This window comes from Centruroides vittatus, unplaced genomic scaffold, assembly GCF_030686945.1.
Source record: "Centruroides vittatus isolate TY-2023 unplaced genomic scaffold, ASM3068694v2 contig_1791, whole genome shotgun sequence".
NCBI classification, from domain to species: domain Eukaryota; kingdom Metazoa; phylum Arthropoda; class Arachnida; order Scorpiones; family Buthidae; genus Centruroides; species Centruroides vittatus.
In genome coordinates, this window is record NW_027121097.1 from 1 (window position 1) to 12,449 (window position 12,449).

Below are 12,449 nucleotides of genomic sequence, written 5' to 3' on the forward strand. Positions count from 1 at the left end.
TATTAAAATATATCTTTACTCGCAGATAAGCCCGGCGTTGCTCGGGCGAAAAGTAACGATAGCGAAGATTAAGTTTATTACATTATAACCAATCTTACCCGTTTTCACAGAATGCAAGAATTAGTTCTCCCTGTTTCTAGAATTGTTAGAGATTTTTTATATGTGTCTATGTATGTTTTATTTCCCGCAAAAACGCAAAAAACGGTATCTGCGCCCGTAAATCTTGCAAGTCACTTTTTCTTGTTTTCCATTGTTAAAATTTTCATTTTTAACATTACCCCGCGGGGTATATGTTAACAACGTTTCCCTGTGAGGGAGAATCTGGAAAAATTTCTTCTTAGTGTACATTTACGTGACGTACCCTAACTGTGTACCAAATTTTGACTATCAACTCTTAACCGTTTGGGCTCTGCGCTTATTATTATTATTACTATTATCAACCTATCTCGATTATATATATAGATGTAGTAAATCGTTTATTATGTGTTTGTGTAATTATAATACAATAATAGAAATTTATAACTTTTTAGAGTTTGAATTTTATGAAAAGGTTCGGCAAAGCATCTCTGTGTCTGTCCTGCAGAAATTACTTTAAGATTACAAAAAAGTTTCCAATAAAGGTAATATTTGCAAGAAAATTGAGTAACACAGTTTTTAGAATTTCAATTGGATTTCGCATTTAACCATTTCAGATGGGAAGTTCTCTGCATTCCATATTTTCTGGTCTTTCAAATATAAAGAATGCTTCGAAACATGAAACTTAATAATTCCACAGAAGATTTTCATTTTGAAAGACAACTTTAACAAACAATTGTTTGTTAAAATGCAACTTGGCAATCACTAAAGTTTATTAGAATTTATGAGTTATTTGCTTTATACGTTCCATATTGGTTTTTTCTTGTGGTAACCTGTTATTTAATGAAGATTCACGCGATGTAGACAATTAGAAAATTAATTTCGCACTGTTATGAGAAATAAATTTAATTTGTAGATTAGTGTTCGAAATCTGAGCGAAAAACTCAAAAACACGTTGTAATCTGCACGTAGATTTATTGATGTACTAGCGGGTGGACCCGGCGTTGCTAGGGCAAAAGTAACAATACCGAAGATTAAGATTAGGGTACCTTACTCGTTTTCACAGAATGCAAGAATTGGGTCCTCCTGTTTCCAGATTAATTAGAGAATTTTTAGATGAATCTAAAAATATGTTTGATTTTCTTCAAAAACGAAAAAAATCTGCATCTGCGTCTTGCATGTCGCTTTCTCTTAACAATTCCATTGTTACGTAACAGTTCCATTTTGACACTGGAAGTGTTAAGACTTAATCCTGTCCATCTCCCCCGTGGGCAAAAATTTCGAAAAATCCCTTTTTAGCGTGCGTCCTCGTGACGTACCCTAACTGTGTACCAAATTTAAACTTTCAACTTCTTACCGTTTGGGCTCTGCACTGATTATTATTATTATGTTGGGTTAAGTGAGATATACTCGGTTAACACCGGTGGCTGTGTACTATGCCGGACCAGAGTCAAGGCATAGTAACCAAAACAGAAATTAAAGAAGTGTATCAGTGTGTGTGTCTGTATTCAGGAATTTTCTCACAATATGACATGTATTCAATATAGTGGCTTTCTGCAGTGTGATGTATGTGTTTCTATTCAATTCCAATGTGCCCAGGCTTTTGTGTAGTATGTGTGGTATGACACCTGTAGAGGAGAGAACAACAGGTACAATAAGCACCCTATCCATCCTCCACAGATGCCTTATTTCCTGGGCGAGTTCTGTGTACTTGCTAATTTTTTCAGTGCATGCGTTTTGTATATTGTGAGTGTTTGGAATGGATATGTCTATAATGTATGTGATTTTATTGTGTTTGTCAATGAGTGTGATGTCTGGTCTGTTGTGGTAAATTGTTTTATCTGTGATTATGGCTCTGTCGTAGTACATTTTGTGCGTGTTGTTTTCCAATACTGTCTGTGGAATGTATTTGTAGTATGGTTCGTGGATGTCTACTAATTTGTGTTTCTTTGCAAGCTCTTGGTGTATTATATTTGCTACTTGATTATGTCTGTGTAAATAATCTGTTTGTGCCAAGAGCTTGCAACCAGAGGTGATGTGTTGTATAGTTTCTGGCATGACGTGACATTTTCTGCATGTGTCATTTGTGAGTGTTGCATCTTTGAGTATGTGTTTTCTGTAGTTTTTAGTATTTATGACCTGATCCTGTATGGCAATCATGAATCCTTCCGTCTCCCCAAAGAGGCATCCCCGAGCTAACCAGCTGTTTGACGCAGTTTTGTCAACAAAATCCTGGGCCAGATCGTAAGGATGCCTGCCATGGAGTGCCTTTCGAGCCCACGATTGCTTAATGGTGTCTGTGCTTTTTATATGTTGCGTTGTGTCCATATGATGTGAGTGTAAGTTTAATGGTGTGTTATTTGAGTCTGCTAGAGTTACTGCTTTATGTAATTGTGATGTTTCTTGTTTTTTGTAGAAAAACTCTCGCAGTGACTGTATTTGTTTGTAGTGAAGGTTAACTATGTCAATCAGGCCACGTCCGCCATCTTTACGTGGAAGGGTTAATCTTTCTGTGGCGGATTTAGGATGATGTTGTTTATGCTTAGTAAGTGTAGTTCTTGTTTTCCTTTGGAGTTGCTCAAGATCTGTGTGAGTCCAATGTATAACTCCAAAAGAATATGTGAGTACTGGGATGACATATGTGTTTATTGCTTTAACTGTGTGTTTTGCATTTAACTCTGTTCTGAGAATAGCATTTAACCTACTTTGGTATTCTTTAATTAATCTTTGCTTTATTTGTGCATGTTCTGTTAGTTTGGCCTGTTGGAATCCTAAATACTTGTAGAACTCGCCCTCTTCCATGGATTCAATAACGTCTCCATTTCCAAGTGCAAAATCTTCTTTCTTCAGGATTCCTTTTTCTATGTGAAGTGTTTTGCATTTATCTAGGCCAAATTCCATTTGTATGTCCTTGGTGTATGAATGTGTGATTTGTAGGAGTTGATGAAGTTGTTTTTGTGTGGATGCATAAAGTTTTATGTCATCCATGTACATGAGATGTGACAGTGTATACTGTGTTGTTTTTTCATGCCTGATATTGTAGCCATATTGTGTGTTGTTTAACATGTTGGATAATGGATTCAAGGCTAGGCAGAACCAGAGAGGACTCAAGGAATCTCCTTGAAAAATTCCTCGCCTAATAAAAATTTGGTTTGTTTGTATGAAGGTGTTATGAACCCTGAGATGTAGTGTTGTTCTCCAGTGCTGCATAGTGTTTTGAAAGAATGCAATGAGTGATGGATGTATTTTGTACATGTGTAGGATATGTAGCAGCCAACTGTGTGGAACACTGTCGAATGCTTTTCTGTAGTCTATATATGCCATGTGTATGTTTCTGTGTTGTCTGTGTGCTTGCCGTAGAATGACTGAATCTATGAGTAACTGTTCTTTGCATCCCCTGTGGTTTCTACGACAACCTTTTTGTTGTTCTGTTAGAATGTCGTGTTCTTCAATATGTTTGTATATTTTGTTTGCGATACAGGATGTCAATAATTTGTAGAGTGTTGGAAGACATGTAATTGGTCTGTATTGTGTGGGGTCTGTGGTATTGTTGTTTTTAGGTTTCATGTAGGTGATGCCCTGAGTAAGAAAATTTGGCATGTCTTGTGGATTGATGATGATGTGTGTTAGATGTTTAGCTAGTTCCTGGTGCAGTGATGTAAACTTTTTGTACCAGAAATTGTGAATGTTGTCTACACCAGGTGTCTTCCAGTTGTGTGTTCTGTTAACAGTGTATTGGAAATCATGTATGTTTATTTCAACACAGGGCATAGTTGGTATGTTGTGCAAGTTTCTGTTCTCCTCCTCGATCCAGCCTGCATCAGCATTGTGCGTGACAGCACTGGACCAAAGAGAAGACCAATATGTTGTGAGTTCTTCTTCTGTTGGTGTGCCACTGTGCTGTGTATCAGTGTTTGCTTTGTTATTGATTTGTCTGTAAAAGAGTTTTTCATTGTTTGTAAATAATTTATTTTGTTGTTTTCGTAGTGTACATGTTTTGTATCGTTTGAGTCTACGTGCTTTGGCAGCAAGTTTTTGTTTTAGTGTATCAATGTATTCTGTAATGCGTGTGTTGTGATGTTCATGTTTTGTGTGTGTTTTTATTTTCTTGAAAATGTTTTTGAGCTGTTTCCTTAATTTGGGTGTTATGTTGTTTTTAGTGTATTGTGTTAGCCTGCCTAATTGCTGTCTAATGTCATTTATTTGTGTTTCTATTCTTCTCTGCCAGGCAGGTTTGTGATAGAATTGTGTTTTCTGTGTATTTGTCTGTGATTGTACTTTCAGTCCATGGTGTGTCACTACTGTGACTGCCCCAGCATAAACTAATGTATGAATGTCTGCGAGTGTAGAAATTGAATGAATGTAGTGTGGTAGTAAGTGAGTGTTTACATAATTTAGTGTTTTTCCTACTTCCTTTGACGTGTTGATTTTTGGTATTCGTGGTCGTTGTGTGGGATCTGTACCTGTATATTTAGTGAGTGTTTCCTGAAATATAAGTGAGAGCGTATTAACTAAATCCAAGTCTATGTTATCAGTGATGGATGAGGAAGTGTCTGTAGTATCATTAGTGGTAATTGTTGTATGTGTGTTATTATCAATGCTTGTTGCTGGATTATCCTGACAGGTTACATGATCTTCATTAATGTTAGATGTTTCTGTCTGTTGATGTATTTGATCAGCAACCTGTTGTTTGATAAGTTCAAGTGTTGTTTGTGGAATAAGGTTGTTGTGTATAATTGTTCTTTTTTGATCAACAACCCTTTGTTCGGTGACAGTGAGATGAGGATACTGTTGTGTGAATCTATGGTGTAGTTGTTGTCTGTATGCTGTCATGTTTGTTTCGAGTTTTGTGATGGTGTAATAAGTACGGATGATAAACTCGTTCATTTCTACTGTCCATTTCATCCGTTGGCGTGGTTTTCCAGCCTTTGTGGTCTGTGGATGCATTGCCACAGAAACACCAAGGCTGGGTTGGTTCCTCACATCTGTTGAGGGCATTGCAGTAGCCATGCTTGGGCCGGTGCTGCTTTCGCCACCGGTCACCAAGGGAGACTGTGACCTATTTTTCGAACATGATATAGACATGCAATAATTATATGATACAGTTATGTAACAATCTGTGATGAAGAATCTGAAATAAACTGTGAAATCATTTCATTTTAAAATACGTTGTTGTTAATTGTAATTTTCGAGAAACATTGTATTATATATTGATCATAAAAGTCTGTAATAGCGCATTTATAATAACTGAAACTTTGAACAGAATTCTCTCCTGTAAATAGAAATATATTAGAGATGTAAGTTGAAATCGATGTATCGAATAGTATTATGCTGAATATCGTTTACAATGGAAAACACAATCGACTGTTTTCTGTTGTTACGTATTTCAAATTTAAAATAATTGTTATTAATTTTGTAATGGTTGATTGAATTATAATTACAAAAGATATAATTACACATCACTCAACGTTTATAAGCAACTAGCAAAAAATCCCGACGTGGTTCGAGCTAAAACAAAAAAAAAACAACAGCATATATTAATTTTATTAGATTATTATCTATTTACAACCTTTATATTATATTATAGTGTTTGATTTATATAAACAAAGGTTATCTTACGTTACGTAAAAGCTTATCACGCCGAATGACTTAATTCACACATTTTATAAATTTTTTAACACTGTACTGTAAAGGAATAAAAATTTTTTAAATGTGTTAGATTGGTGACCAGTGTAATAAACTATCGCGTACGATAACCATTGTAGTCATATAAATGAAATAATATAATATAACAATCGTTGAAACAGAAACCATATAAAGTGTGTATCCTTCCTTTGTTGCGTATATCGAGATACTCGGATGCTGTTAAATGGCACGTTTTCACTGATTAAGTAAGTGGAGTGGAAATTATCATACATTAATTTTTTTCAGTTAATATAATATTTTCTATTGTTAACTCTAAAAAGCTGTGCCATTCACATCCAACATCAAACGGTAATCTGCCAACATATCAAATTTCGAAAAAAACGGACCTAAAATTTAAACTTAACACTTTCAAAAACACATTAAAACATATTTTGTGCTCGCCGGTAACCGTATTACGTAATTTTCCTATTCAACTACCACTAAAACGCTGGTCCGATAGGAAGAGGAGAATGTTGCGGAACAAGGTCGAAGTAATACGAAGGTAAGTTGTCCTTGATCTCTTCCTGGAGGAGAGGATAATCAACGACTACTACTTAATTAATACTAGTCTGCTATGTATTATTATTTGCGAGGTTATCCGTGTTGGATGGCGTGTGAAGGCCGTGCGAGTGATCGAATTCGCTAACTTAACGTCCGAAAGATTTAATATAAAACTTGTTTAAATAAAATTATTTAATATGACATCGTCGCAGTGCCGGATTTTAATAAAAATGATTAGTAGTTTGAAACTACTAATCATTTTAATAGAATTAACTACACAAATACTGTAATAAAATTATAAAGACAGGCATAAAATCACAGAAAATGTATTATAATTAAAGTTGCTAGTTAAAGTCATTAAGACAAGTAGCAGCTAGTGTGAAAGTTCTACATACGCTGTAAGGCATGTTTTACGGCAAAAAAAAAAAAAAAAACAGTATGGAAAGATTAAACTATCTGGTAGGTCTAACAGCCTGACTGACAGAGATGGACGTTCCCTTCGGGCAATTAAAAAAAACCACTTATTTCATTTAGAATAATTTATTTTTTGTGAATTATTTCAAACTATAATATTTTAAAAAAAGGTGTAATCCTTTAAAAGTAAGTACTATTAACTGTATTAATTGAACTAATATTTCTGCCTCGGTACATCTCCAGCAGAAATGAAGTTTTCTTTACAAACAGTAAATTGGTTTCTGGAATATAATAGATTTAATATCCCATGTTTGGTACCCAGTTTGTAAAGGTGTTTTTAAATCTTTAACCACAATAACCATACTTAAAATATTTTCTCCATCACTGCGGGCGCGATCTACATGAGGTACACGAATCCTTACTGTATCACCAAAATTAGCAGCTGTGTATTTGGAATTCGATGTATCAATCATTTTTTCTGTTTGCTTTTAAGAATAAACAAAGCCCTCGTTTTAGACACACTTCTTATTTTTTCTTCTATTTTTGGATCAACTGTTTGGACTTTTTCTTCTTCATTCACAAATTCTGTAATACTAATAACGTTCCGGTTTAGATTTTTTTTTATGTAAACACAATGTAGATCTTTGAACTTCGTCTGTTATATTGCTATGTGAGGGTGGCATTATCAAATAATTTTTTATAATGTTTTGTTGGACGGTCGGTAGCGTAGCGAGGAAAGTGCAAGGAAGTGTATCGTGCACCGGGCGCCACACTCAGAGGGGCGCCCAAATGGTCTCCAAGACAAACTATATGTTTCTGGAGGGGGAAGAGGGGCGCCAATGAAGTGTCGGGTGCCAGTTATGTTCGCTACGCCGCTGTGGACGGTACCTGATCTTTCAGAGTTTGAGCAACTCTGACTTTGTCAATAATTTTAAAAAGTCTTTCTAGATTTTCCTGCATATTAACGTCGGTCAACTATTCGTTGGGAATAACGTTTTCAAGTCCAACTTCTAACTTCGTTGCAAACATGGCCTGATAGGGACAGAAGTTTATACCAGTATGATGCGCTCGATTTTTCATCAATTGTACAAAACGTAATCCTTCCCGACCATTTGTTAGTATTGTTATTCTCCAACCAAGAACTAAGCATATTTTCTGCGTCTTGATACATTTTGTTTGTCATTATTCGTAATGACTGGGCATAATGAAAAATGCCCGTATTAATCACTTAGTCCATAACATATATATATTTTAAATATGGTTGTTTAAATTTACACCCAAATATTGAAACAATTTAAAATATTAGTATTTGGTAAATATCGGAGGTGTTTACAAAATATTTTCGACAACTGCGTTAAATTCGCGGATTTCACAAAATAGTTTTTCTAGAATAATGTGAATATTAATAACTCTTTCCCAAGCCGGTCGCTGATTGGCTAATCATTTGTTTACGTCTCGAGAGATCGTCGCGTCTCTCTAAACGCGATTCTGGACAACTTTTTCTCTCTTCGCTTCTCTCTTTTATCAGAGACGAGCGGATAGCTGTCTTTCAGCCGGTCTTTCGTCTTTCGCCTCGATTTCGTTATATCCAATATGGACGATTCCATGCTACTCGTGCTATACGATCGTATCACAAAACGTTCCCTATCTCGAGAAAGAGTATTTCGCGATAGAGATAACGCTTTTGATTTAGATGATGATGAATTTCGTTCAAGATTTCGTCTAATGAAAGAAGCTACCGCGTGGCTGTGCAACGAATTGCGGGATGATTTAGTCCGGAGAAAGTCACGGACCGTAATTCCACCAGAAGTTTAGTTATTGATAACCTTACAATTTTTTGCTTCTGGTGGATTTCAAAGAAATGTCGGTGATCACTGCCAACTTAAAGTTGCCCAGTCGACAGTGTCCCGAATTATGCCATCTGTAGTCAACAGTATCATCCGCCGATTGGGACACAAAATTTCTTTTCCTAGGAGTAGAGAACAACAATTGGATGTGTCCTCTGGATTTTTTATCATCAGTCAAATGCCAGGAGTTGTGGGTGAGTAAATTGTTTTTATTTGTTCATTAGAATATAATATAGTATGTAATTACTTTTATTTTTTTAAATAGCTGTTACAATTTATAATTTTAAAATTAGTGTATAAAATGATAAAGTTTCTTATTTAATATATGATGATTTTTACTATTTCTTTACTTATTGCAGGAGCTATTGACTGCACTCATATTGCAATCAAGGCACCTCCAGCCTCCAAATATAATGAAGAATCATTTATCAATAGAAAAGGATTTCATTCTATTAATGTTCAAGTTGTAAGTATTTATACAAATTAACCATCTAACTATAAATAAAATTAATGTCTTTAATAAAGTGGTATCTTTAAATTTCTATGTCAAATCACTCATTTCACTATCAATATCACTTGAATACAAGATATAAACAACTATTATTCAATTGTAATAAGACTAAAATTATGCTTTTAGGTGTGTGATTCTCAGTTGAGAATTTTGAATATTAACTCATTGTATCCGGGGCGCATGCATGATGCTTTTATCTGGCGAAATTCTACTCTGCGGGAAAACTTTGAAGATGGAGTAATAGGAAGAGGATTATGGTTGCTTGGTAAGCATATATTTCACAGACATATTGTCTTTTGAAATATTTCGGTGTCATGTAATTCCAAACTAAAACAAAAATGTAAAGACATTATTTTCTTATTAATTTGGTATGAAAAAGTAAATACCATTCTCTAAATTATGTTTACAGGAGACAGTGCTTATCCTTTAGAAACATGGCTGCTTACACCTGTAGGTAATCCATCAGCAGCTGCAGAATTAAATTACAATGCAGCTCACAGAAAAGCCAGAAACACCATTGAAAGATGTTTTGGTGTTTTAAAGCAGAGGTATGAGAAATTCTCACATTTTTCTTACTAACAATTTACTAATTTTACAAAATTAAATATTAAAATTATTATTTTTAATTATTAGATTCAGATGCCTTGACTTGAAGTCAGCTGGAGGATTACAATATGTTCCAGAAAAATCAGCAAAAATAGTGATGGCTTGTGCTATTTTACATAACATTTGTGTAGCATTTAACATTCCTACAGAAGAAATCTGTGGAAATGATGATGATGATGATAGCATAAATGAAATGGAACATTCTGCAAATCAGAATGCTGTAAATGTCAGGCAACAGTTAATATTACAGAGATTCTGTTAAAATAAACATGAATGAAAAAAGTGAATTAATTTTGTTTCCAGTCTTTATTCTTTAGAGACTAAATAAATAAGTAAACACACTAAGTTATTATTTAGAAATATTTATTTATTATTTATTTCATTTCTCTAAGTACATTATAAAATAAAAAAAGAGACAGACAAAATTGTTTAAATTGGCTAGCAGTATGAACACATCACGCAAACTGAAAAAAAAGACACGCATGTAAATATAAAAATATTGTTTACTCAATAAATTTTTTAAAAAGTATTAAAATGTTAAACAATTATGTAAAATAAATACCCTTTGCAGAGTTTGCAAGATTTCTTTGAGAATCATATTTTTCTCTTCCATTATATTATTTTGTTGTCTTATTAGTTCATTATTTTCTGCTAAGTTTTCATCTATAGATAAAAGCCTACATAAAGAAAATGTATATATATATATACACATAAATGTGACTAGATACTTTTAATGAAACTAGACAAAGCATTTAATCAAAGAGAAATGTTTTAATATTTTTATCTAACTATATTAATATTTTAATCAATGAAGTCAACCTCAAAGTAAAATAAGTTCCAAAAAGATTATAAGGTTTACCTTGTTAATAATGAATTTTGATTAGATACAGATTGCTCTATAAATGAAGTTACAGTATCTTCATTTGAAGATCGGTGACGACGACGACATCCAGAATCTGGCATTACAACGGGAAGATTAAAACATTTAATTTTAAAACTAAATAAACTTGAAGTCAAGAAGTATAATTACTTGACATAATAAATAACTTACTTGCAGATTCAAGATCTTCCCTCTCAACTATTTCACGATGTGGTTCCACATCATTTCCTTCGGAAACTATATTCTGTATCTACGATATATAAATATAAATATATATATATATATAGACTATATTTAATATATAAAAAATGAATTTATAAATAAAAAGGTATTACTTACATTATGTAAAGGTTCAACGGAACTTGTAGTGCAAACTCCAAGCTCGTATAAATTTTCTTCTTCCAATCCAAATTCTTCGTTCCCAATTAATGACAACACCTTTTCTTCAAGATCTGTTAATGGTGGAGTACTTCTTTTCCCTCCACCTGTTCTAAGTATAACTTTCCTTAAAGCAGCCGCTTTACTTTTCGTTCGGGAACGCCACTGACTCCATCTTTTTTTTAATTGTTCCACTTCGATCAGTGGACCATCAGCTAGACAGTTCACTTTATCCCTAATTTCTTGCCATCCATCTCGTAAAGTATTTTTGGAAATATTTCCGTCCAATTTTCCTTTAGCTAAATATGGACGCTTTTGCAACTCGGTTACCAAAATTTCCATTTGTTCCGATGATAATATAAGTCGAGACATCTTGATTACCTCGTGCCATACCACGTGCTCTATATCTTCGTATTCTGCACTTTCGAAAATTGTACAATTTCATTGGTTAAAATTCTATACCGCGTTGCGTGCGCAGATAACCCGAACATGTATAATCAACCGAATAGAATCGTGACGTCAACGACAAAGACGAGATCGTTACGAACGACCAGAATCACCACTTTGTATGAGAGACGAATTTCGTCTCTCGCTTTGACGTCATTCGTCGGTGAAAGAAGAGACGAGAGATAAGTGACCAGAATACGGCCCCTGCTCCTTTTGATATATGACACATGACAATTCTTCCGACTCCACCTTAACCAACAAAATTTAATAGCATCGATGTTTTTTGTATACAGGTCATTATGCCAATATTTTTTTTCTTGATCATTACCCCATCCCGAGATGATTACGCCAAAACACACACACGAATTCTTTTTTCTTTCTGACATATTTTTGGATTCAAAAGGTGACAAAACGTGGAGATATGCAAAGAACTCAAATGGACAAAATTTACAAGATTCCAATATTTTCCCTGGTTATGTATACATAGAAGCCAGGAAGGTGAACTGTAGAATACCTATAACTTCTAGAGATAAAGCCATTCTACTTAATGTAATTCCATAATTACGATTAATTTATATGTTAATAACGATTATACAAATGAGCTTATTTAATAATGAATTTTTATATGTTTCAATTTTGAAAACACAGAACAGCACGTGTATAAGGCAATTTCCGTTTATCTCATTGTGCATCCAAGTCAATAAAGTAAATAAAAATAGAATTTATGTGTTTATCAATCAAGAGAACTGTCAAAATTCCATATATATATTATTAGATCGAAATACAGGAGAATTTGTTTTTCTTAGATTGAAATATCATTGATTGTTCTATATTAATGTCATGCACTGAATTATATTGTCTAAAGTTCGTATATAAATTTTATATCATACCAAAATTTATTACATTCTCTTTTGGTACAGAAATTATATAAAAATTAAAACTTTTAAAAGACTTAGAAATAATTCTATTTTATTTATTAAACAAAAATGAATGTAATTTTCTTGAAACGTTTCTAATATCACCCTGTTTAGTTGATGATAAATATCGATCGGACATTATATGTTTTGAAGTATTTAACATAAATATTACCGTATAACAAAATTAT

The 12,449-nt window shown here is 33.6% G+C and overlaps 2 protein-coding genes and 1 long non-coding RNA gene across 3 annotated transcripts; 1 reads left to right on the forward strand and 2 right to left on the reverse strand.

The window, feature by feature from the left end:
- The first annotated feature begins 8,459 nt into the window (after positions 1-8,459).
- On the forward strand, positions 8,460-9,901 carry LOC136969485 (putative nuclease HARBI1). The gene is made up of 5 exons (XM_067263653.1): positions 8,460-8,716; positions 8,882-8,988; positions 9,160-9,298; positions 9,443-9,581; positions 9,667-9,901. The coding sequence occupies exons 1-5, from the start codon at positions 8,590-8,592 to the stop codon at positions 9,899-9,901; spliced, it is 747 nt and encodes a 248-aa protein (XP_067119754.1). The 5' UTR covers positions 8,460-8,589.
- An 84-nt stretch (positions 9,902-9,985) lies between these two features.
- Positions 9,986-10,290, reverse strand: LOC136969488 (uncharacterized). The gene is made up of 2 exons (XR_010879834.1): positions 10,202-10,290; positions 9,986-10,103 (listed from the first exon to the last, which is right to left on the reverse strand). It is a non-coding gene; the product is annotated as an uncharacterized lncRNA (long non-coding RNA).
- Positions 10,291-10,813: 523 nt separating this feature from the next.
- Positions 10,814-11,269, reverse strand: LOC136969486 (uncharacterized). Its single transcript, XM_067263654.1, has one exon. It carries the CDS (start codon positions 11,267-11,269, stop codon positions 10,814-10,816), a length of 456 nt encoding a protein of 151 aa, XP_067119755.1.
- Positions 11,270-12,449: the final 1,180 nt, after the last annotated feature.

Coding starts and splice junctions, on each gene's coding strand:
- LOC136969486 (XM_067263654.1), bottom strand. CDS start 11,269: ATGTCTCGACTTATATTATCATCGGAACAAATGGAAATTTTGGTAACC.
- LOC136969485 (XM_067263653.1), top strand. CDS start 8,590: ATGCCATCTGTAGTCAACAGTATCATCCGCCGATTGGGACACAAAATT. Junction 9,299..9,442: donor AAGAGGATTATGGTTGCTTG/GTAAGCATATAT, acceptor TTATGTTTACAG/GAGACAGTGCTTATCCTTTA. Junction 9,582..9,666: donor TTTGGTGTTTTAAAGCAGAG/GTATGAGAAATT, acceptor TTTAATTATTAG/ATTCAGATGCCTTGACTTGA.